The 26,809-nt window shown below is 43.4% G+C and overlaps 1 protein-coding gene across 1 annotated transcript; it reads right to left on the reverse strand.

The window, feature by feature from the left end:
* On the reverse strand, nt 1-26,141 carry LOC128311689 (uncharacterized). Its single transcript, XM_053202633.1, has 5 exons — nt 26,133-26,141; nt 23,696-24,122; nt 21,623-21,864; nt 19,273-19,380; nt 1-739 (listed from the first exon to the last, which is right to left on the reverse strand). Exons 1-5 carry the CDS (start codon nt 26,139-26,141, stop codon nt 542-544), a joined length of 984 nt encoding a protein of 327 aa, XP_053058608.1. The 3' UTR covers nt 1-541.
* Nucleotides 26,142-26,809: the final 668 nt, after the last annotated feature.

The following is a 26,809-nucleotide window of genomic DNA, read 5'->3' on the forward strand; positions in this document are numbered from 1 at the left end:
CCAAGACATTGAACGCTGCTGGCACCCTAGCAGCTTCCCCTGAGCCTCTCCTCAGGCTTCATTTGTTTAAATTTAGGAATAGATCACAAATATGTCTCAGGTCGGTCAATACAGACCTACAAAATTATTTTCAGTTTTGGTACCGTATTCCATTTTATTTAATGGGCGTGTCATAATTTACTTAACTACTGGTATATTTAGAGTCTTTCCAATTTGTAAGACTTTATAAATCGCCCTGACAGGCATTCTCACAGACACATCGTACCTCCTTTGTGTAATTATTCCCTCTAGGAGGTAGGGTTGCTGAATCGAAGGAATGCTAACTTTTTTAAAGTGTGCTGCATACTGGCTAATGACCTCTCGGAGCAGTCCTACTGCTGGAGCCTCTCAGCAGCATCACATGCCCGTGCCCGCTTCCCCACGCCCTTCCGGGCACTGAGGCCCAGAGCCCCCTCCTCGCCAGTCTTGTTTTCACCGGTACCTTAGAAAGGCGGCTTGAGACCCCTCTCGAGAGAGCATTTCCGAGAGACTGCTAGACAATTCAGGGAGACAGTGAACACCTGCACTGGTGCAGCGCATTTTTGGAGGCAAGAGGCTGAAGGAGCGACGGGGACAGCATATTGTTTGCGTGCAGTTGACAAGGCGGCCTCACACAGATGCTCTGTCGTCTCAGAAACTCGCTGAAGCCGCCACTGTTATCATTCTCAGTACTATTGTGGTTCCTGCTATTATTATCCTCCTAGGACAAATGAGAAGAAATTAAAAAGAGAATCGGAGAATCAGAGTCACCGATTGTCTGAAATGAAATACCCAGCTGGCTACAGAGCCAGGACTGAAACCTAGATATTCTGACTCTCCCCCCTGCCCCCCACCCCAGGACTTCTTCCAGTCAAGCTGAGGGCTTTTGTTCATTTTTTATTTATTCGTTTCCTCCCACCTTCCTCGGTCTGTGACACAATCGGATTTAGGGTGAGTGGAATATCTTCCTGTGCCAAGCAGGAAGAATTGGCTCGACTTCAAGGGTTCAGTCCAGAAAACCCGGGATAGCATTGAAAGCTCCCATAGACCAAAAAAAAAAAAAAAAAAAAAAGGACAGTTTGAGCAACTGTGAGGACTTTTACTGCATTGGATGGAAACACTTTACAAATGTCTACATCTATGAATTCAAAAGGATACTAAAAACGGCAATGGTAACACCTTCATTGGTCACCTTCAGAGAATTCTAGGGACACGTTTATTTTCAAGACTCGTAAATAAAAGGAAAGAATTAGGTATTTATTTCTGCCATTCCAGTATGAACTGTAGTACTGACTAATCAGAGAGGGACAAGCGGAGGCTTCTATTGACAAAGTATTCCAGCTAATAAATGGAGAAGACAAGTCCGAGTGTCACCACTCTGTGACCTTTGCATGGGCTCTAGGCAAGAAGCATCACTGGCTGGTAAACACACAAAAAAAGACAGACAAGCAGACCCTTTGTGTGAAAGGACACACTACCACCTGTGAAGTATTCTTGCCAAAAATTTAAAACTTAAACCTGATCCCACATCTCAATCTAACTACCGATTTCTGGGAAATAGAGGGGACAGGGAAACTTGCTAAGTGACATTACATCGGGCTACAGTGAGAAACGTTACCCACTTTCTTCATCAGAAATTTGCAAAGAAGGGCGCCTGGGTGGCTCGGTCAGTTAAGCATCTGACTTCAGCTCAGGTCATGATCTCATGGTTCATCAGTTCAAGCACCGCATCGGGCTCTGTGCTGACAGCTCGGGGCCTGGAGCCTGCTTTGGATTCTGTGTCTCCCTCTCTCTCTGCCCCTGACCACCCCTTCTTTCTCAAAAATAAATAAATATTAAAAAAATGTGTTAATGTTTTAAAATATTAGAGAAAACCTAAACGCAGGAAAGTTAATATTTTTGGTGCAAACCTGGGATGGGATACTATATTTCCGTTACGAATGAAGATGTTCCCAATATGTTGTATATGATAAAAGCAGCTTATAAAGGTAATTTTTATTATGAAAAAAATTTAAATTATTTTGTTTTATTTTTTTCATCGTGATAAGTGTACCTTTTAATCCCCAGCACCTATTTCACCCATTCCCCCACCTAGCTCCTTCCTGCCCCAAATCAGTCTGTTCTCTATAGTTAAGAGTCTCTTGGTTTCTGTCTCTTTTTCCCTTTGCTCATTTATTTTTTTTTCTTAAGCTCCACATGTGAGTAAAATCATATGGTATTTGTCTTTCTTTGACTTAGTTTGCTCAGCATTATGCTCTTTAGCTCCATCTATGTCATTGCAAATGGCAAGATTTCATTCTTTTTTATGGCTGAGTAGTATTCCATTGTATACATGCTACATCTTCTTTATCCATTCATCTATCGATGGACACTTGAGCTGCTTCATAATCTGGCTATTGTAGATAATGCTGCTATAAACATCGGGGTGCATGTATCCCTTTGAATTAGTGTTTTTGTATTTTTTGAGTAAATCCCCAGTAGTGCAATTCCTGGATCGTAGGGTTGTTCTATTTTTAATTTTTTGAGGAAGGTCCATACTGTTTCCCATGGTGGCTGCAACAGTCTGCATTCCCACCAATAGTGCATGCATGAGGGTTCCTTTTTCTCCACATCCTCACCAACAATCATTGTGTCTTGTGTTTTGGATTTTGGCCATTGTTATAGGTGTGAGGTGACATCTCATTGTGGTTTTAATTTATATTTCCCTGACGATGAATGATGTTGAGAATGTTTTCATGTGTCTGTTGGCCATCTGGATGTCTTCTTTGAAGAAGTGTCTGTTCTTGTCTTCTGCCCATTTTTTAATTGGATTATTTGTTTTGTTGGATGTTGAGTTGTATCAGGTCTTTTTCTATTTAGGATATTAACCCTTATTAGATATGTCACTTGCAAATACCGTCTCCCATTCCATAGATTACATTTTAGTTTTATTGGTTGTTTCTTTTGCTGTGCAGAAACTTTTTATTTTGATGTAGTCCCAAGAGTTTATTTTTGCTTTTCTTTTCCTTGTTCAGGAGACACATCTAGAAAAATGTTGCTACAGCCGATGTCAGAGATTATTTCCTGTTCTCTCTTCTAGGATTTTTACGGTTTCAGGTCTTACACTTAGTCTTTAATCCATTTTGAGTTTATTTTTGTGTACAGGGTAAGACAGTGTTCCAGCATCATTCTTTTGCATGTAGTTGTCCATTTTTCCCAATGCCATTTGTTGAAGAGACGGTCTTGTTCCCATCTTATATTTATTTCTCCTTTGTCAAAGATGAATTGACAATATAATTGTGAATTTATTTCTGGGTTTTCTGTTCTATTCCCTGATCTATGTATCTCTTTTTATGCCAGTACCGTATTGTTTTAATTACTATCACTTCATAACGTAACTTGAAATTTGGAATTGCGACGCCTCCAGTTTCATTTTTCTTTCTCAAGATTGCTTTGGCTATTTGGGGTCTGTGTGTTTGTGGTTCCATACAAATTTTAGGATTGTTTGTTCCAGTTCTGTGAAAAAAAAAATGCTGTTGGCATTTTGATAGGGATTCCATTAAATGTGTAGATGGCTTTGAAGAGTATAGACATTTTAACAATATTTGTTCTTCCAACCCATCAGCGTGGAATATCTCCATTTCTTTGTGTTGTCTTCAATGCCTTTCATCAGTATTTTCTAATTTTCAGAGTACAGGTCTTTCACCTCCTTGGTTAAGTTCAATCCTAGATATTTTGTTGGTTTCAGTGCAATGGTAAATGGGATTGTTTTCTTAGTTTTTCTTTCTGCTGCTTCATTATTGGTGTATAGGCATGCAACAGATTTCTGTACATTGATTTGTATCCTATGACTTTCCTCAGGTTATTTATCAGTGTAAAGGTAGTTTTTAACTGAATTAAAATATTGTAAAGATATTGAATGCCCATTGTAAAAAGAAACTCAGATAATGCCAATGGGAGTAAAGTTCCCATCGCCTCCATCTCCACTAATAGCACTCAATTCCTCTTTCTCGTATAGATTTTTTCAAAGTTACTGATAATGTAAATGTATATTTCTAAACTCTAATGGAAGCCTTTTACTTAATAAAAATATTAACTACTAATATAAATTAGTAGTTATTTTTTTTTACTCTTTCTACATCAATTTTACATGGAGAAAGCATTATTTTTTGTTACAAATTTTCTGAAACTCTAAATTTATTGATTCAACAAACGTTTATTGGGTGACCTACATGTCTCAGAAACTGTGGAGTGTGTGTGTGTGTTTGTGAGAGAGAGAGAGAGAGAGAGAGAGAGAGAGAGAAGCCATAACGAATAAGACAAATATCTTAACCTTGTCCACAAAGCTTAGAAACTAGTAAAGGAAATACATATGAAACATATGAAACAATAAGTCAATCAAATATGGTAGAAAGAAAGCTTTTTATTAAAGCCAGGAAAGTAGGCAAGGGGGTGTTTCTCTGGGAGAAACTATGTTTATTTACAAAAATATCTTTTTTAAAAATGTTTATTTTTTAATTTATTTTAAAAGAGAGTGAGCAAGCAGGGGATGGACAGAGAGAGAGAGAGAGAATCCTAGGCAGGCTCTGCACTGTCAGCACTGAGTCGGATACGAGGCTCAGTCCCAGGAACCGTGAGATCATGACTTGAGGCGAGATCAAGGGTCTGTAGCTCAACCAACTGACCCACCCAGGGCTCCCAAAAATCTCTTGATGAACTTTCTTCGTATGAAAAACCACACGCTTAGAGTACTTTAATGGACTTATTCAGTGGTTCTCAAACCTGGTTGCATATTAGCATAACCTAGGTCAATGAAAAAAAAACGAAACCTGATGCTTGAGCTCCACCACCGGAACTTCTGATTTCACTGCTTGAAGGCCCCAAACATAGGATTCTGTGATGCTTCCTGGGTGTTTCTAACGGCTGAGTCTAAGAGTGTATTTAATTTGCTCTGCTGCAATGTGAAACCACTCTACCCCCTCCTACCACCGCCAGCACGGCTACCAACTTTTTACAAAAGTCCAAACACATCACCTTGTAGTCCGTTCAGTAAAAGAACAGGGATCAAGAACACCTCCAAGTAGCTGTCAAATTGTGTCCACATGTACAGGTAGCAAAACGCAGGTAACTTGCATGCAGCTATATAGGGATTTGGATACAGAAATGATCAAGAGAAATTTAGGTTCCCTACTCATTCCTGAAATACTTAGAATATTCCGAACTTCCGCATATAGAGTGAAAGTTCAACCCATTTGTATTTATTTATTTATTTGTGTTTTTACTGAACTATGGTTAACATACAGTATTAGATTAGTTGCAATACAACATATTGATTCCACAATTCTATACATTACTCAGTGCTCATCAACATGGGTGTGCTGTTTCATTCAGCCCCACTCGTCCCCCTCTGGCAACCACCAGTTTGTTTTCCGTATTTAGGAGTCTGGTTTTTGGTTTATCTCTTTTTTTTCCTTGTTTTGTTTCTTAAATTCCACATATGAGTAAAATCAAATGGTATTTGCCTTTCTCTGATTTATTTCACTTAACATAATACCTTGTATATTCTCTTAATAGGCATCTTCTGGTCACATACAAATGTTTAGACATTACTGCTTGCAAGTTTCTCTTTTTTTAAAACTTTTAAACGTTTATTTATTTTTGAGAGAGAGAGAGAGAGAGAGAGAGACAGAGACAGAGACAGAACACTAGCAGGGGAGGAGGAGGAAGAGGGAGGCACACAATCTGAGGCAGGCTCCAGGCTCTGAGCTGTCAGCCCCAGAGCCCGATGCGGGGCTCGAACTCACAAACTGCGAGATTATGACCTGAACCAAAGTCCGATGTTTAACTGACTGAGCCACCCAGGCACCCTTGCAAGTTTCTCTTTTGACTTAACATATCATGGACGCTTTTCCATGTCAGTTAAAGTTATCTCATTTCTTCAAACAACTGTACAAAATTCCATTTTATGTTCCCACGAGGGAACATTTTTTTAACCAGTCCCTCTTGATGGACATTTAGTTTGTTTATGATTTTCACTATTACTTTAAAAATGCTGTAAAACATCCTTATCCATTTATTTTTGCCTTATTTTGTAAGCATTTTCTGTAGGACAAATTCCTGGAAATGGGAATTCCTGTGCATACAACCCCATGTTATTGTTAAAAGTGTCTGTGTTTGTTGTGTCTGTATACAGGCAATATTTTTTCATTAAATTTTTAAAATATTTATTTATTTTTGAGGGGGGAGAGGCAGAGAGAGGGGGAGACACAGAATCTGAGCCAGACTCCCAGCTCTGAACTGTCAGCACAGAGCCTGACGTGGGGCTCAAACGCATGAACCGTGAGATTATGACCTGAGCCCAAGTCGGATGCTGAACTGACTGAGCCACCCAGGCGGTATTTTAACTTATGAACTCATTCTCATTAGTTCCTTTTTATCCCACATTCCCTTCCATCTTTACATCCGGATCATGAGACATGTTTACTGCCATTGAGAGGGCCACAACTCAAAGTAACGTGTCATCAAAATAGACTTTTGACGCTCATGACAGAGACAGAAGCTTTGAGAGAGCATATTTTTTGAGTTACCAAAAGCCAGTTTGAAGGCCAAACGCGCCAAGTTTATGCCATAAACAACGGATTCAGGAAAATTTTGTGATGATGTAAGAGCAAGTTCTACCTAAGAGGAGATTAAAGGTCACCGGGGAGAGGATGAACTTCCGAGATGAAGACAAGAGCCATGGAGTCACCCTTTGATGGTGTCTCCAAAAAGCAGTCTGGCTCAGCCTAGATGAAAGCTGACGGCAGCCTTGGAAAGGACCGAGGGGATCCCACATCTCGGGGAGGCCATAAGGCCCTCTGAGGACTCCCAGGCCCCTCAAGGCACCAGAGTTGTACAGTGGCCTGGCCGGGTGAGGTTCCTGAGCAGATGGCTTAAGGACAGCACCATGCAGTCCTTCCCAGCACAGCATGAAAGGGATGTGGAGGTGGCTGAGAGAAGGGACAAGGAGGACTCAGAAAACACAGACACTTGACCAAAGACCGCGAGGGACCAGGGCCATCCGGCTAAGGGCTAGGGATAGAGCAGTGAACAAAACTGATGCAGGCCTTCCCTTCACAGAACCTGCAGACTACCCCGGATGACACCAAACAGTTGGACAATTATCACACGGGAATATGATGTAACATACTGGCATATCTAGCTTCCGACAGTAAATGATGTCTACACTGAGACTTGAAGTGGCAATAGAAATCTGCTCGGTACAGGTACATGGGGATAGTCTTCAGGCAGAATAAACATAGTACAAAGGCTCAGGGCCAGGAGATGGAATATTTGGGGGCCTGGCTAGAGAGACAAGGTATGGCTAACGAGGTAGGCAGGAGCCAGTCACAGAGAACCTAGAACACTGCATTAATTGATCTGCATTTTGTCCTGAAGGCACAGGGGAGCCATTGGAAGATGACCTACTTCCATCATCTATTTTTTTAAGTTCGCTGCTTTATTAATTAACTAAATCTACAGCTAAATTGCCAATGAAAACTCTAAGATATAAAGTAATCACAAAAAAGGTCGGGAATTAACAGCACCAGAGTTATTGTTAAGGCAAGAATGTCCCATCATTGAAACTAAAATGTCAAAACCAATCAACCACTTAGGATGTGATGACAATAACATCATTGAGAGTTTAAGACGACTAAGGGGCACTAAATGATTTGAAGCAGGGAATGCCATGACTAGCTTTATGTATTTAAAAAAAAAACACATAAGAGCATTCGGGCTGTTGTGTGGAGAAAGGAATGGAGGCGGCAAGCCTGGAAACAATGAGACCAGGCAAGAGAGCTGGAGACCCAAACCGGGCTAGAAACTAGGGCAACCCTACATCCTATTCCCCAGACCCGGGTTTGCCTAGAACCGACCAAGTTTATGCCTGTTGTCCTCTCTTGCCATCTGTTGGAGCACCTTTCACTCTTAAACACATCCCAGTTTGGAGGCTCCAATAGCGGTTGGCAGTTGAGGGGGAGAGAAGCCATTCGAGAGCTCTTTGGGACATGGAACTGACAGGGCTCGGTGATGGGTCAGATGTGGGGGTGAGGCAGGATGACTGCCAGGGCTGTGGTGTGAGCAGTGGGTGCTGTTCAGGATATAAGGAGCACTGGTGTAGTAGGTTTGCTACTTCAGGGGCCCTCCCACCTGGAGGGATGAGTAGGGCTTGGCTTTGGCAGGGGAGGAGGAGTTTTCCACCGGGAGAGCAAGTACAACGGCACAGAAGCAGGAAGCAAAATGTCACCTTTAGAGACAATTCAAGTATTTTGTTTTACAGGGGAAGCGAGCGTCCTGGTGTGAAGGGGGGAGGAAGGAATGGTCAGGGGCCTGGGGTACGGATTTTAGCAGGGTCCTACATGGGCAGCCTGAGACTTGCCTGTGGCTCACCGTGGCTCTGTGTTAGGTTCTCACCCTGGGATTCCCACACTTAAAAAACACTGGGTGAAGCCTTCCTCTATCTCTTTTTTCTGCTTTTCTTTAGCAGGAAAACATCAACAACCAGAACCTTCATCAAACGTGGGATGGCAAACTGTCCCACAAGCCTAGACTACTATATCTGGACTCTTATATGAAAAAGAAAGGAACATCTATATCATTCAGGGCTTTGTTTTTTAAATCTTTTTGTTACAGAAATCTAACCTGTGTACTAAAAAACAGTAGGTGTTAATAAACTTATTTAGACATTTTAAATAGAAGTCCCTGCTATTTACTGACATGCTACCCTTAAATAATTCTAATCTCTTCAGTTCCCAAAGTCCTGGGCCCTTAGCTGAAAGCCTGGACTTTGGCCAAACAGCGCAGAAGATGAGCTCCTCATTGAGGGCTCGGGGAAACCAGGAAACAGAAGGGAAGAACGTAATGCTGAGAACTGGCCTTCAGGCCAGAACCAATCAGACGGGGACCCCAGGGTTGGAATGAGCCAAGTTTCCCTTCTAAGTGTCTGTGGATGTGCTGAGCCACAATGGGGACCCACAGTGGAAAACTGCTCTGTTAGGCTCAAGAGACAAATCATTACTAAGTAATGAATGATGAATGGGCTTCAGGGGGCTCTGGAGAAAACCACAGATGCCCATCTACTCATAGGACCCACAGGGGAATGTCTCTCCTATGATGAAGTCCTCGGGGGATTGAGAAGTTTCTTAAGATCTCCAACTATGCACACTCTATGTATTGGGCACTAACTGGGTGCCAAAGGATCAGGTATGAAAAAGTAAATGCAAATTCGAATAAAATGATTCCCCTACCATCAATTAGCTAAGCTGGAGTCAGGGAAACAGGCCAAGAACTATAGTGTGATCCCAAGGAAATTCCACATCGGTGGACAGCCCTATCAGTCCTCTCGATGCACTGATGGAAAGCATCCTGGGAATCCCACCCTTGTCTGGAGTGCTATCTACTCAGGGATGAGATCGCTGTTGCACTCTGTAAAGAAAAACCCACTTTTAGAGATAGTGCAGCCCACCCTTCAAACTCCGAGAAACACTGCACACCATCAATACCGTTAGATGTGCTGGCTCTGACTTCAGATACCCAGGTGGAAACTCACCCTGCTCAAGTGGAAACTAACCCTGCAATCTTTCCCTGCCCTTCTCATTCATCAAAGCACCAATTCTCAGAGTCTGCGTGTCTCACAAATGCCTCCTAATGGATCTATCCCATGGTTTTGTTTACTTTGTTTATCAGAAGAAGCTCCAACGGTATATTTTTATCCTTAATAGGCCTCCTTTAAGGCATGTCAACCTCTTAATTTACGTTGCCTTAGGAACTTTTTCCTTTTTCAGACGGTGGGCAACCAGTTCAAAAGACTAGGGTCTGAGCATTGGGTACAATTTATGTGGGTCGACCCAGGAGTAGCCTATGTCACTAATGCTATACTTCTATCCTTGGCATCTCCAGCCACGAAGAAAAGATGTGAAATGCATTAAAAGACCATTCTTTTTCCCTTGGTTTGTAATGGATGACTGAAGAAGAAAAAGAAGAAGGAGTATGCCTATAAAATTTTGTACATACAGGTGCATAAAATGCATACGTATAAATAAATACATATACATAAGATGTGTATTTATATATAAAGTCTGGCTTTGGTATCAGAATAATGCCAGCCTCATAATATGAGTTGGAAAGTGCTCTATTTCCTAGAAGAGTTTGTGTGTAGTTGGTCTTTTTTTCTTCTTTAATGGATGGAAGAATGCACCCATGAAACCATCTAGGCCATGTAGACCTGGAGTTTATTATATGTAATAAAACATCCTTTCTCCTTTCAGAGGTCTTTACTTAGTATTCATCAGCTTACTTAAACATTGAATTAGGAGGGCTGTGTGCTTTGGGCACACAATGAAGATCTCCAAGTCAATTGAACCCAACTGAAATGACATGTGCTTAACTTCTGAGTCACCTTCAAAAGCTCTTTCGTCTTCAGATTGTTTTGTGGGATTTTTTTTGTTATATAGTCTTATAAATGACACACAGATTGGCTGAAAACAGCTACAATTTGACACTCCATAATAGTTTAAAACCACATGCCTGGCCAAAAAGCATATGAAAAGATGCTCAACATAGCTAATCATTAGGAAAATGCAAACCAAAACCACAACAAGATATCGCTTCACATCCATTAGGACGGCCACTATTATAAAAACAAAAAAAAAAAAAACAGAAATAGAAACAGAAAAGCCTGAGGGGCAGGCTTTAGATTTGGCAGATGTCTTATCGCCTACAGGGCTGCTCTCAAGGAGCATAGGCTGTAGATGTCATCTTGCCACTTTTCTTCTTTCTCCAGCTTGCTAGCATCTCCACAAAAGAGGTTATACTCTCATGTGGAGCCCCAATTTTTATAATTGCCACCCAGAAGGCACCTCTAGATCTCCTGGCTCTGGTGGCCAGTGGGGCTTATGATTGTGGTAACTACAGACTGTATATATATTTGCAAACAATTAAAAGCTGATGACTGAGGGTCTGACTTCCAATCAGCCTGAATCTAGGTGCTAAGACCCTCCCCTTTGGGATATTGACAAGTCTAGGCACATATGTAACTATAGGGAGCTACTAAAAATATAATAGACTGCTTGGACAAACACAAAGGTTTGAGAGACAACCAAGAGATGGGACAGGGTTGAACAAAAAGGTATATCTCCTATACAAGGCCACTCCTTCAAGACTGGGAGAGAAGTCTCAACAGCATAGAAACCAATACAGAGAGTCAAGCCAAATGAAGAAATAGAGGAGTATGTGCCAAATGAAAAAACAAGATAAAACCTAGAGAAAAACCTTAATTAAACAGAGATAAGTAATTTACCTGATAAAGACTTTAAAGTCATGGTCATAAAGATGCTCACCAAACTGGGGAAAGGAAATGGATGAACATGTGAGAAATTCAAAACAGACAGAAAACATAAGAAACTATAAAATAGAAGTCACAGAGCTGAAGAACACAATGACTGAAATGAAAAGTACACTAGAGGGGTTGAACAACAGACTAGATGAAGCAAAGAAAGGATCAGTGAACTCAAAGGCAAGGCAGTGGAACTCACCTGATTGGAGCAGCAAATAGAAAAAAGGATGAAAAAAAAAGTGAAGACAGCTCAAGGGACTTATGGAGCAACATGAAACCGATTAAATTTGTATTATAGGGCTCCCAGAAGAAGAGAGAGGAAAGGAGGAAGAAATCTTATTTGAATAGTGGCTGAAAACTTCCCTGACCCAGAAGAGGAAACAGACATCCAGAATGAGGAAGCCTAAAGTATTCCAAACAAGAGGATCTAAAGAGACCCACATCAAGGCACATTATAATTAAAATGTCAACAATTAAACAAAAACAGAGAATCCTAAAAGCAAGGAGAGAAGAAAAATTCTTACATATACAAAGGAATCCCCATAAAAGACACTCAGCAGATTTTCCAGCAGAAACTGTGATGGCACTTGTGAGCGGCATTATATATTCTAAGCGCTGAAAGAAAAAACTTCCAACCAAAAAAAACTTCAACCTACTCTACCTGACAAAGTTATCATTCAGAATTGAGGGAGAGATAAATAATTTTCCAGACGCAAAAGATAGAGGAGTTCACCATTAAACCAGCCTTACAAGAAATGTTAAAGGGAATTCTTTAAGCTGAAAAGAAAAGATGATCGTTAGTAATAAGAGAACATAGAAAAGAATAAATCTCATTGGATAGGTAAATATATAGTAAAGATAGTGTACTAATCACTTATTAAGCTGGCATGCAGCTCAAAAAATGAACTAGTAAAAATAACTATGAATATAATAATGAGTTAAGGGATATACAAGATAAAAAGATGTAAATCTGACATTAAAAACATAAAATGTGGGGAGGGAAGGAGAGCAAAAATGTTGAGCTTTAGAATTTGATCAAATTTAAGTTGTTATCAACTTAAAATAGATTATTATAGATATAAATTCTTGTATGTAAGCCTCATGGTAACCACAAGTCCAAAACATATAGTAAATACAAAAACATAAAGAGAAAGGAATCTAAATACATCACTAAAGAAAGTCATCAAATCACAAAGAAAGAGAGCAAAAGAAGAACAGAGAGAAACTACAAAAACAACCAGAAAACAATTAACAAAGTGGCAATAAATACATACTTATCAAAAAAAAAATATGTAAATGGACTAAAGTCTTCAGTCAAAATACATACAGTGGCTGAATGGAAAAAAAAATAGACTCGTTGTTTACAAAAGACTCATTTTATTTTTTTAAAGTTTTTATTTATTTTGAGAGAAAGAGAGAAAGAGTACAAGCAGGGGGAGGGGTAGAGAGAAAGGGAGAGAGAATCCTCAGCATTAACAGTGTGGAGCCTGATGCAAGCAGGGCTTGATTCCACGACTGTGAGACCTGAGCCAAAATCAAGAGTCAGATGCCCAACTGACTGAGCCACCCAGGCGTCCCTACAAAAGACTCACTTTAGATGTAAGGACACATGCACATGCAGACTGAAAGTGAAGGAATGGAGACAAATATCCCATGCAAATGGAAACCAAAGAAAAGCTGGGTAGTTATATCAGATAAAATTGACTTAAAATTTTTTTAATGTTTATTTATTTTTGAGAGACAGAGAGAGAGAGGGCACAAAGTGGGGGAAAGGCAGAGAGAGAGAGAGAGAGTGAGAGAGAGACAGAATCCACAGCCGGCTCTAGACCCTGAGCTGTCATCACAGAGCCCGATGTGGGGCTCAAACTCATGAACCGTGAGATCATGACCTGAGCCGAAGTTGGACACGTAACCAACTGAGCCACCCAGGTAACCCCAGACAAAACTGACTTTAAAACAAAGACTGCAACAAGGCAAAGAAAAGCATTACATAATGCTAAGGTGGTCAACACAACAAGAGAATACAACATTTGTAAATATTTATGCACCCAACATAGAATAACCTAATATATAAAGCAAATATTAACAGACTTAAAGGGAGAAATTGACAGCAATACAATAATAGAGGGGACTTTAACACTCCACTTACACTGGACAGATTATCCAGACAGAACATCAGTAAGGAAACATTGGCCTTAACACATTAGACCAAGTGGACTTAACAGACATATGTATATATATATAGAACACTCTATAAAGAGGCAACAGAATACACATTCTTTTCTGGCACACATGGAACATTCTCCAAGATAGATCATGTGGTAGGTTACAAAACAAGTCTTAATTGATTTAAGAGGATTGAAACCATATCAAACTTGTTTTCCAACCACAATGATATGAAAGTAGAGAACAACTACATAAAGAAAACTGGAAAATTCACAGATATGTGGAGATTTAAAAATATGGTACTGAAAAACCTACAGGACAAAAGAGAAATAAAAAAAATACCTCGAGACACATGATAGTGGAAATATAACATAATCAAAATTTATGATGCAGCAAAAACAGTTCTAAGAGGGAAGTTCCTATCAATAAATGCCTACTTCAAGAAACAAGAAAAGTCTCAAATAAACAATCTAACTTTACACTTCAAGGAACCAGTAAAAGAAGAGCAAATGAAGCTCAAGGTTAGTAGAAAAAAAGAAAATAACAGATTAGTGTAGAAATAAGTGAAATAGAGACTAAAAAGGTAATAGAAAAGATCAATGAAGTTAAGAGTAGGTTCTTCAAAAAGGTAAACAAAATTGACAAACCACCAAGTAGATTCACCAAGAAATAGAGAGGACTGAAATAAAATTGGATATGAAAAAGATGTTACAACTGATGCCACAGAAATACAAAGGATCATGAGAGACTACTATGAATAATTATACACCAACAAATTGGGCAACATAGAAAAAATGAATAAATTCCTAGAAACATATACCCTACCAAGACTGAATTAGGAAGAAACAGAAAATCTGAATAGACAGATTATCAGAAAGGAGATTGAGTCAGTAATCAACAAACAAACAAACAAACCGACAAACTTCCAGGACCAGACGACTTCACTGGTGAATTCTATCAGACATTCAAAAAATTGATACCGATCTTTCTTAAACTCTTCCAAATAATAGAAGAGGAGGAAACGCTCCCAAAGTCATTTCATGATGCCAGCATTACCTGATACTAAAACCAGACAAGGATGCCACAAGAAAAGAAAATTTGAGGCCGTTATCCCTGATGACCGCAGACGCAAATATCCTCAACAAAGTATTAGCAAACCACATTTAATAATGCAGGAAAAGGATCGTATACCAGGATCAAGTGGGATTGATTGCAGGGATGCAAGTTTGGTTTGACACTCACAAATCAACCAATGTGACACACCACGTTATCAAAACGAAAAGACAAAAATCATTTGACAAAACTGAGCATATACGCATTTATATATTAAAAATTCTCAAAGCAAGTAAAGAGGAAATGTACCTTAACATAATCAAGGCCATATATGACAAGCCCATGGCTAGCATCATACTCAGTGCTGAAAAGCGAAAAGCTTTTCTACTAATATCAGGGAAAAAATAAGGCTATACTCCCTCTACTTTTACTCAACATAGTAATGGAAATCCCAGCCAGAGTAATTAGACAAGAAAGGGAAATAAAAGTCACCTAAATTAGAAAGGAAAGAGTAGGGGCGCCTGGGTGGCTGAGTCAGTTAAGCGTCCGACTTCAGCTCAGGTCACGATCTCATGGTCCATGACTTCGAGCCCCGTGTCGGGCTCTGGGCTGATGGCTCGGAGCCTGGAGCCTGCTTCCAATTCTGTGTCTCCCTCTCTCTCTGCCCCTCCCCCGTTCATGCTCTGTCTCTCTCTGTCTCAAAAATAAATAAACGTTAAAAAAAAAAATTTTACAAAAAGAGAGAATGGAAGACTTGAAACTATAAAAGAAAACATAGACAGTGAGCTCCTTGACACAGGTCTTGGCAACAGCTTTTTGAATCTGACACCAAAAGCAAAAGCAACAAAAACAGAACTATACCAAACCAAAAATCTTCCACACGGCAAAGGAAATAATCAGCAAAATGAAAAGGCAACCTATTGAATGGGAGATATATTTGATCTCGCAAATAATATATTTGATAAGGGGTTAATTTCCAAACTATGTAACAAACTCATACAACCCAACACCTAACAATCTGATTAAAAATTAGAGAGAGGATTAAATAGACATTTTTCCAAAGAAAGCATCCAGATGGACAACAGGCACATTAAAGTATGTTGAACTTCATAAATCATCAGGGAAATGCAAATCAAAATTGCAATGAGCTATCACCTCACACCTGTTAGAATAGCAATTATCACAAAGATGAGAAATAACACGTTGGAGAGGATGTCAAGAAAAGGGAACCCTGTGCACTGTTGGTGGGGATGTAAAGTGGTGCTGCCACTATGAAAAATGGTGTGGTGACCTCCCCCACAAAGTAAAAATGGCATTACCGTATGATCCAGTATTCCCACTTCCAGTTCTATACCCAAAAGAACGGAAAGCAGAATCTTGAACATATATTTGCAAATCCATGTTCACAGCAGCATGTTTTACAACAGCCAAGGACCCAAGCGTCCACTGACAGATGAACAGGTGAAAAGCAACGTGATATATACATACAATGGAATATTACTCAGCCTTAAAAAAGAAGGGAATCCTGTCACAGGTTACAGCACAGATGAATGTTGAGAGCATTATGCTAAGTGAAAATAAACAGTCACAGAAAGATAAAACTGCTTGATTCCACTTACAGGAGGCACCTTGAGTAGCCAGATTCATAAGAGACAGAAAGCAGAAGAGTGGTTGCTGGGGGCTGGAGTGAGGCAATATGGAATTTCTGTTTTGAAAGATGAAAAATTCTGGAGATCTGTAGTACAACAATATGACTATACTTAACACTATTGAACTGTATCCTTAAACATGGTTAAGATGAGAAATGTTATGTGTTTTTTTTTACCACGATGAAAAATAACCCAGATACCTAATTTTTTAATTTTTGATCCCTTGTGAACTAATTAATATCATACATGAACTATTATTAGTTCCTCTATGTTTCACACCCTTGATTTACATACCCAGGGTTGCTTGGAGTTTCAAATAGATGACAAATACAATCCAGTCACCATCACAATGCACTCAGTGAAAGAAGTTCAGACATGTGTTAGCTTCACTCGTTGTTTAGGATTGGAAACTCTCTCTCCAGTGTTATATGAAATCTCAAATTTTGTATTTTCTTAAAGATTTTATTTTGTTATTGTTATTTTTTAATGTTTACCTGTCTTTGAAAGAGAGAGAGAGAGAGTGAGTGGGAGAGGAGCAGAGAGAGAGGGGGACAGAGGATCGGAAGCAGGCTCTGCGTGGACAGCAGAGAGCCCGATGTGGGGCTTGAACTCCCAAACCTCGAGACCATGACTGAAGTCAAAGTCAGACGCTCAACTGGCTAGCCCCAGGTGCCCCTAAAATTTTTATTTTTAAGTCATCTCTATACACAACTTTAGGCTCGAACTCACAACCTCGAGAGCAAGGGCTGCGAGCTCTACCGACTGGGCCAGCCACGTGCCCCTCAAATTTTGTGTTGTTTTATTTTTTTATTTTTTTTTTTAATTTTTAATGTTTTTATTCATTTTTAAGACAGAGAGAGACACAGCATGAGCAGGGGAGGGGCAGAGGGAGGAGACACAGAATCCGAAGCAGGCTCCAGGCTCTGAGCCATCAGCCCAGAGCCTGACGCGGGGCTCGAACTCACGGACCGCGAGATCGTGACCTGGCTGAAGTCGGACGCTTAACCGACTGCGCCACCCAGGCGCCCCTGTGTTGTTTTTAAACAATCAAACACAGCACAGAAATTCAAAATAACAAATTTCAAAAAAAAAAAAAAAAAAAAAAAAGAAGTTAGAGTGGAAGAGAGCCAAAGCATAAGAGACTCTTAAAAACTGAGAACAAACTGAGGGTTGATGGGGGGTGGGGGAGAGGGGAAAGTGGGTGATGGGCATTGAGGAGGGCACCTGCTGGGATGAGCACTGGGTGTTGTATGGAAACCAATTTGACAATAAACTTCATACACTGAAAAAAAAAAACAAAAAAAAAAACCAAAATAACAAATTTCAGTGAGATGTACTATTTCAGCAGTTTTGATTAAAAATAGTAATTTTCTCTTAGTTTTTCAAGACTTTCACTTTCAGTCATAGCACTGTCCTCAATTAGTGTCGCTCCGACGCACGCACATCGAGGCCGGTGGAAGTAGATGGAGGCCGGTTTGCCAATGTGCAAGATATTCCAGTGGTTCTTAGTACAAGTGAATAACAGCTGCCATGTCCCCGGCTTAAACAGGTAGAGCTCGGAGGTGAGGGGGAACAGCATTCTGAGAGGACAGGAAGAAGACGAGGACGTCGTCCACCCACGTCCCTTCTTGAGTAGGAGGCACATGGAAGTCCTACACTTTCAGAGACTGTATTGTTTTATGTTACAGTTCAATAGCTGGAAATGCTTTTCTCTGGGGACGCTGGCTATATTTGGTTCACGGTATTGCTTTGCAGGCATTTCTTCCCAATTTCTTTTATTAGTTAAGTAGACTTTGGTTAAGACCAAGCAGTTTACAGGAACAGATTTCCTTGACAATTTATTTAAAAAGGAGTTGGGGAGGTCAGCTTGTAGTCAGGCTAGATGGGACACATGTGTCAGTTAAAACCCATCAAGAAGCTAAGGATAAAACCACACAAATCAGCAGCCTTGTCTGATGGCAAAAATTACTCCACTCACGGTGAGGAGACTATAATTTTCATTTCAAGTCAATTACCAACCAGCAAGACATTGGGGATATCTTTTAAATTCCTTAAGTCGCATTGATTCATCTATAAAATGGAGGGTGGGACTATGTGATCTCTTAAGGTCCTCTCCTGCTCTAAAATCTTATGGTGTAATGAATCCAGAGACCCACTGGACCTCCCAGCCTCTGGCCCCAGTCACTCGTGCAGGCTTCTATGTAAGTCCATGCGATTTGGCTGCCCTCCACGACTCAGATCACTTCAAACAGGAGTCACTAACAGCCCCGCAACAAACGGTCCTCCCATCTCCCCCTCCCTGACCTCCCTCGTTCCTCCCATCTCCCCCTCCCTGACCTCCCTCGTTCCTCCCATCTCCCCCTCCCTGACCTCCCTCGTTCCTCCCATCTCCCCTTCCCTGACCTCCCTCGTTCCTCCCATCTCCCCCTCCCTGACATCCCCAATGTAGTTTTCCTGCTTGCTCTGCATTTAAGGGCACCAGGAGGTCAGGATTTTCAGTCCTCACTGTTTACCCTCCAGTCCTCTGAGAGCAGAGTGTGGGCGAGCCCAGTAATGCTTGAGGTTCAGATTCTGTGGAGTAGAGTGCAAAGAGCAGGAATAAACAGACACAGAATGTGGCTCCACCTTTAACCCGCTCTCAGACGTGTTAAGTGCGGTAATGAGCACAAAGGACCGGGATCTGACACAGGAATATAACCAATCCCTTTCAAGTACAATTAAAAAAAATTTTTTTTAATGTTTATGTATTTTTGAGAGAGAGAGAGGGAGACTGAGTGTCAATGGGGAAGGGGCAGAGAGAGAGGGAGACACAGAATCTGAAACAGCCTCTGGGCTCTGAGCTGTCTGCACAGAGCCCGACGCGGGGCTCGAACTCACAGACCGCGAGATCATGACCTGAGCCGAAGTCGGACGTTCAACCGACTGAGCCGCCCAGGCGCCCCAAGCACAATTTTTAAAGCATTTCTCATACTGTGAAACCCTCCTTGGCCTTCTCCCCTCCTCCTCCCACACCAAGCAGAGAGCCCACCCTACCTGGCAGACGTCCGATTCCCTACAGGACCACTGGCTAAGCCTGCTGGCGTCAACAAACTGGAAGCGGGCTGGATTACCGTGTAGATGAGAGCAAGGAATCCTATCCACCTGGGCCAAACACAGAAAAGCCCAAAGTATATAAATTTGCTAAGGGGGTGCCGAGTTGACTCAAAAACAAGCACACACCAACGTCTCGTCCAGACACAAGGGATGAAGTCAAGACTCAGGACTAGATGTCACTGAAAAGGAAGCAGGGCAGAATCAAGGTGGGAGGGGGAGGAGGAGGTCCCTAAATTAGGCGGATCAATAAGGATCCATCTGACCTCTCTTACAATTCAATGGACATCCTTAAGAAGTTCATCTTCAGCAAAGAGTAAAAACAAAGTAAAAGAAAAAGCAAAGAAAAAAGAGGCAAAGGACGTAAAAATCCAATTCAAAAGGCTGACACTTTAAAAAATCAACATCTCTACGATATAATTTACATACAACAAAATGCACCTATTTAAGCGCAATTAAAATAAGAAACATTTCCACCATTGGTTCCATAAGGAACCCAAAAAAGTTCCTTATTCCCCATCTTTTGTTGAAACCTCTCCTTACCCTCAACCCCAGGCAACCACCGATCTGTTTTCTGTCCCTTAGAGATTAGAATGCCTTTTTAAAGAAGAATTTCTTACAAATAAAATCAAATGCTGGGACCCCTGGGTGGCTCAGTCGGTTGAGCGTCGATCTCTTGATTTCCAGCTCAGGTTGTGATCTCGCTGTCATGGAATCGAGCCCCGTGTCCGGCTCCGTGCTGAGCATAGAGCCTGCTTGGGATTCTCTCTCTCTCTGCCCCCCCCCCCCCGTGTGTGTCTCTCTCTCAAAATAAATAACTTAAAATTTAAAAACAAAAAAAATGATATCAAATGCTATGTACTTTTCTGTTTCTGTTTTTTCATTCTGCAAAATATTTTTGAGATTCGTCCATGTTGTTGCACGTAGCTGAGTATATTCCATTGTATAAATATACCACAAGTTGTTGACCTACTCACCTGTGAATAAATATTTGGGGTCTTTCTAATTTGGGGCTGTGAACGTCTGTGCACAAGTCTTTGTGTGGACAAATGTTTTCATTTCTCTTGGGGGCATACTGAGCAGCAGAGTTCTGACACACAAACCTGGTAAGAGATTGCCAAACTGGTTTCCGAAGTTGTTGTACCCTTTTACACTCCCACCGGCAGTGTATTCAAATTACAGTTGCTCTACATCATTGCCATTACTCGGTATTGTCCTTTCAGTTCTAGTCATTTTAATGTGTGTGTGTAGTCATTTTTATTTGCTTTTTCCTGAGAATAATAATGCAGAGTGTCTTCATGTGGTTACACTTTTTTTGCACGTTTTTTTTTGCAAAATCCTTTGTTCCGTTTGAGCTGTTTATCTTGCCGAGCTCTCTTAGAAGTACTAGTATTTTGTCCATCAACTTCCTTAAATGTTCCACGTAGATCATCATATCATTGGCAAATAATTACAATTTGGATCCTCCGTTCTGATATGCACACATCAGTTATTTTTCTTATTGTATTGCATTAGCTATTCCAGTAAAATGTACTATAGAGAAATTATAATAAGCATATTCATCTTGTTTCTGACTATAATGAAAATTTTGCACTGTTTCACCATTAAGTATGATGCTTTTGTATGTTTCTGATAGCTATACTTTATTCAATTAATAAGAAATCTTCCCTCTGTTGATAATCTCGTAAGTGTAGCAAAATGCTTTTAATGCAAGCAAGGCTGAAAATTTCTTTCTGAATACAATGCTGCACATTTTTTTTCTTTTAAAGTTTACTGATGTACTTTGAGAGGGGGTGGGGTGGGGAAGGGCAGAGAGAGAGGGAGAGAGAGAATCCCAAGCAGGCTCCGTGCCATCACCACTCAATGCCACAAACCATGAGACCATGACCTGAGCCCAAATCGAGAGTTAGTTGCTTAACCGACTGAGCCACCCAGATGCCCCCGGACATTTCTAGAGATATAGTTTTACCTAGAAAATAAATGTGATGCTTTAATAAGATCACATGACTATGGAATGTGATGTTATTAATTTGATTTAAACATAAAGAAGTGTCAGTTTAGACACAACTTCTTCTGGTCACGTGTTACAAAGAGTAAACAAGCAAAAGACCCCAGATCTACCGGCTACAGACCCAGAAGGGGAGGGAATGAGGAGGATACATTTTAACTGGCTTCCCGAAGAAAGGGCCCTTGTAAGAGAAAGCGACAAAAGTAATGAGGCCCAAGTGTGCGAGGCCAACCAGATCTCAGATTGCACTTGGCGACAGCAATGGCTGTAACGGGCTAGTCTCACCTGAGAGACTGCGATACCGTGAACTTCCCGACTTCTTCCAAGTGCACGGCGACACGCGGCCCGTGGCAGGCGGCTGCGGAGACGTCGTGGACCCGCCGGGGCAGCCGGGCAGCCCGTGCAGGTGGCCGGGCAAACAGGCGCACTCGCACTAGCAGCCGGAGAGCCCTCGCACCGCGACCGCGTCGCTCTTCCGCCTTGTAGCCCCTCAGCGCTTCCGGAAGCTTCCGCCCCAACAGCCGAGGCTCCTCACCAGCCAATCGCCTTTACCCAACGAGACTCAGGGAGCCCTCCTCCACCGCCCCCCGCCCCCACCGCCCCTCGCCGGAGAAGCATCAGGAGTCCCTGCGCCATTTGCAGACAAGCTACGGAGATCCCAGGAGTGGCGCGAAGCTGGGTTCGTGCCCCTGTGAGCATCTTATGTTGTCTGTGCCGTTTTCTGAGTCTGCAAGTAATCTTTCCGAGACCCCCGGACCCTGCCATCTTGGCAGACTGACATTGTACAAGTGACCAGATCTTTTTTTTTTTTTTTTTAGTTTTCAGAGAGAGAGAGAGAGAGAGAGAGAGAGAGAGAGAGAGAGAGAGCGCCAGCCAGGGAGAGTGGCAGAAGGAGAGAGAGAGAAAAAAAATTTTTTTAACTTTTTTTTAATGGTTATTTATTTTTGAGAGAGAGACAGTGTGAACCAGGGAGGGGCAGAGAGAGAGAGGGAGACCCAGAATCCGAAGCAGGCTCCAGGCTCCGAGCCGTCAGCACAGAGCCCGACGCCGGGCTCGAACTCACGGACCGTGAGGTCATGACCTGAGCTGAAGTCGGACGCTTAACCGACTGAGCCCCCCGGGCGCCCCAAGAGAGAGAAAGTCTTAGCAGGCTCCACGCCAGCATGGAGCCCATCGCAGAGCTCGATCCCTCGACCCGGGAGATCGTGACCTGAGCTGAAATCAAGAGTTGGACACTCAAGCAACTGAGCCACCCAAGCGCCCCAGCGGATCTTTCTGTTCCGCACCATGATGTCAAAGCCAATAAAAGGTCAAAACCAAGCTCCCCAGGCTGTATCTCGCAAAACTGCTCTCACACAAATACGAAAAGCAGCTCCCCCACGACCCTCATGGCAAACACACATCACTTACACACACTCGCTAAGTGCCAGGCCCTGTGGCACATGCGTCACCAATACCAGGTGGTCCCATTCAGGCCTCTGGGCAACCTCGCAAGGCTGCTGTGATTCCCCCTCTGTCACAGATGAGGACGAGGCTGGGAGGGGCTCACTAGCTTCCCCCAAGGTCACACACCGGCAGGTGACTGAACCATGAGCAAATCCAGGCCGTGGGCCTCGGAGTCTCTGCTCTTAATCACTACAGGATACTTCCTTTTATCCAAAAGTAAAAGGGAAAAAATGTCACCAGGTAGGGATGTACTTAAAACCAAACAATGCATCATCCCTCTGGGCTGCAAAGTGAATCCTCAGCACATCCTGAGCAACTTGCATAGCAGCACTGGATGGGGACGGGTCACTGTCCGGATACAATCAGAACGGTTTACATAGAGGGGCGCCTGGGGGGCTCAGTCGGTTGAGCGTCTGACTTCGGCTCCGGTCGTGACCTCACGGTTCGTGAGTTCGAGCCCCGCGTGGGGCTCTGTGCTGACGGCTCGGAGCCTGGAGCCTGCTTCGGATTCTGGGTCTTCTTCTGTCTCTGCCCCTCCCCCATGCTCTCTCTCTCTCTTTTTCTTTTCTTTCTTTTTTTTTTTTTTTAACATGTATTTCTTTTTGAGACAGAGAGAGACAGAGCATGAACAGGGGAGGGGCAGAGAGAGAGGGAGACACAGAATCTGAAACGGGCTCCAGGCTCCGAGCTGTCAGCAAAGAGCCTGACCAGGGGCTCGAATTCACTGACCGCGAGATCATGACCCGAGCCGAAGTCGGAGGCTCAACCGACTGAGCCCCCCAGGCGCCCCCCTCTCTCTCTCTCTCTCAAAAATAAATGAACATTAAAAATTTTTTTTAATTAAAAAAAAAAAAAAGATCAGTTACATGGAAGAGCAGCCAGCAGCCCACACTGTGGTTGGAAGCGGTTGACCCCGTTCTTCCGAAAACGCCCACTGCCCGCTGGTGTAGGGGTCGGGGATAGTGGCCCCGGGTGGGTCGCGCGTGACACCAAATTCGTTGTCAGCAAGAGCCACGGTTGAGACCGCGGGGAAGCGGGGAGGCACCGCAGCCGGAGCCCGAGGCGAGACGCAGCTGTTCCGGGCCCCCGCGCGGCAAGGGCACGTTGGATCTTGCCCTTGGATGTCGCGGGACCGGGCGCGGGAGCCAGAGCCCCCAGGCCGGGGGGGAAACGTGCGTCGGATCCCGAGCGCGGGTCGAAGGAGCCTTGCCACCCACGAGGGGCAGCGGCCGCGGCACCACCGCCCCGAGGCCCCAGGACCCTCGGGCCCTGCTCGGGCCTCCGCCGGCACGTAAACCCTCAGCGGATTCTCCCGCGGTGCCCGATCCCGGCTGGACACCTAGAGGAGGCGAGCGGGAGCCGGGGACTGGGGGGACCGGGCCGGGGCGCCTGCAGCAGCCCCCGGGGAAGGAGGCGGGCAACCTCTGTCACATGGTCTGTGGCAGCTCTTGTCCGAAATGTCGTTCCCTTCCGTCTCCCCGGTGACGGTGTGAGTCGTGGGCATTCCAGCACACGCTTGGAAAAACTGCGTTTCAAAGAGGGCGGGTAATGGGCCCAAATTGGCACAAGCGGGGAGTGCTGCAGCTGCCCTTGAAAGCCAGGACGCTGAAGGCCACACACAAACCTTCCCGTTGTGTCCTCCTGTCCAGGTGAGTGTGGATGGAGGCGGGACCTGCTGTCTACACTAGCTCAGAAACCGGGGAGTTTCCTAACCAAGGCCACCGCTTTCTTTCTTCCACTCCACGCATTGTTGAACGGCTTTTCCTTTTCACACGACCGACGTAACCACCAGTCTCGAATGACCTCTCTATAGGAATCGTAAGCAGGTATGTTTTTTCGAGCTTATTCAAGTCGACGCAAATGGTGTTGGCAGAATGAAGAGTGGGAGCAAAATTTAAATGACTGGAAATGTGTCGGTATCATCTGGATTGGAGAGCGAAAGTCTGGGGATTCGGCATGGGCTTTATTCAGACTAAGGGTCTGAAAAGTGCCACACTCGGCATTGCCTGTCACTGCCGTGTCACTCAACTCAGCCCTGACCCGCTGGGACTGACCCCCACCCCGGGAAGGGGGATGACTCGCTCAGCTTCCTCTCTGGGAAGCGGTGCCCGGGACCCAGAGCCACTCCCTGGGGGCCGAGCCCTCCCTCCGTTCTCAGCTTCGCCTTGACTCTGTGGCAGGCCACCCGGAGCCACCTGGACTGGAGTCAAGACAGCCTAATGATGCCAAACCTCTGTAATTACTGCTTGTCCGTTTTACCTGCCCTTTTAAGCACGGTCCAAGAAACTAGGACATCTTTTGTAGTGAATTCAAAACTAAAACATAACCTCTTGGAAATTCCCATTGGAGGCCATTCTATTTATAAGGTTCTGATGACATCATGGCCTCAGCAATGACAGGTCCTGTGCACATGAAATTTGGAACGTGGACCAAGTTTTGGGGATTTTCTACGCTGCTCCCAGTACAAGACTAACTCAAGATGTACCTGAAATAACCACCTTAGCTTTATATTTATTTTCCCATATGTTCTAAAATGTATTGGTCAGGGCCAATTTGTTGTCATTCATTCATTCATACGGTTTCAGCCAACGCTTGTTGAGTGTTAAACTCAGGCACAAGCTGGGCCTTGAGACACAAGGGAAAAAACACACACCCTACTGTCTGGAAGAAAGAAAGAAAAGAAATAACACTGGTTAAGTGCGAGTCAACTCTGTGCACTGAGTTACAATGACAGATGTGGTAACAAATAATGGAAATAGAATTAAAAAAATTTTTTTAGCATTTATTCATTTTTAAGAGGCAGAGAGAGACAGAGCACGAGTGGGAGAGGGCAGAGAGAGAAGGAGACACAGAATCTGAAACGGGCTCCAGGCTCTGAGCTGTCAGCACAGAGCCCGACAAGGGACTCGAACCCATGAACCGTGAGATCATGACCTGAGCCAAAGTCAGAGGCTTAACCAACTGAGTCACCCAGGTGCCCCTGAAATTGAGTGAATAGAATAGAATAGAATAGAATAGAGTAGAATAGAATAGAATTTTGGAGAGTGGTCACTCAAGATCCTATGGGTGCATGGGAAGGGGAAACGAGGAGTCCTTCCGATGGAGGTGGCCAGCTGGCACCTGCAAATGTAGGCAACACGTTATCTTTTCTAACTCTGTTCTTCTTCCGTGTGTTCCGATACTGTTCTTTCCTCCGCCACACAGGCATCTCTTGGGCGTGAGGGAACTGTTAGCACAGACGATAAACAATTGACCTAACTCCCAAGTAGAGTCTCAGTTTACTCAGTTAGCCTTGTTTTGCTTGTTTATCTAAAAATTTCTTTATTTCTTGAGTGGTTAATGTACTTACATGATTCATGTTAGCAGGCGTTTGGCAGAAGTTGATTCCCACCCTCGGGGATGACTTTGGGGGGCGGGGGTTCGGGACGTTAGTGGAGGCAGTCGCTGCCGATGTGGTGGGAACAGCGAGAGAACCAGGACCAGAAGTGGAGCCTGAAGGTGGACGGCGTTGCCGGGATCTCGTGACAGGACGCGAACGGGCGAGGACTGCTTCTCACGGCTGAGCAGAGAACGTGGTTTCTCGAGCTGGAATCCACTCCCGCTGACGATGCTGTGAAGGTTGTTGAAGTGACCACATGGGATTTGGAATATTGCACACACTTAGTAGTTAAAGAAGGGGCAGGGTTTGAAAGAATGGACTCCGAGTTTGAAAGCAGTTCTACTGTGGGTGAAACGCTCTCAAACAGTGTCGCGTGCATGGGGAAGTCGTTCACGAAAGGAAGTCGGTCGATGCGGCAAACTTCACTGTTGTGTTATTTCAAGAAATTGCCGCGGCCACCCCAGCCCTCAACACCCACCACCCTGATCGGTCAGCAGCCATCAACATCGAGGCCGGACCCTCCAGCACACAAAAAATGTCACTTGCTGAAAGCTCACGATGATTATTAGCACTTCTTAGCGATACAGTAATTTTAGGTTAAGGTACAGGGAGCCTGGCTGGATCAGTCGGAAGAATCCGTGTCTGTT

This window comes from Acinonyx jubatus, chromosome A1 (assembly GCF_027475565.1).
Source record: "Acinonyx jubatus isolate Ajub_Pintada_27869175 chromosome A1, VMU_Ajub_asm_v1.0, whole genome shotgun sequence".
In the NCBI taxonomy this organism is placed as follows: Eukaryota; Metazoa; Chordata; class Mammalia; order Carnivora; family Felidae; genus Acinonyx; species Acinonyx jubatus.

Coding starts and splice junctions, on each gene's coding strand:
- LOC128311689 (XM_053202633.1), bottom strand. Junction 21,865..23,695: donor GGCGTTTTCGGAAGAACGGG/GTCAACCGCTTC, acceptor GCTGGTGAGGAG/CCTCGGCTGTTGGGGCGGAA. Junction 19,381..21,622: donor ACGGTATCGCAGTCTCTCAG/GTGAGACTAGCC, acceptor TGTTTGGCCCAG/GTGGATAGGATTCCTTGCTC.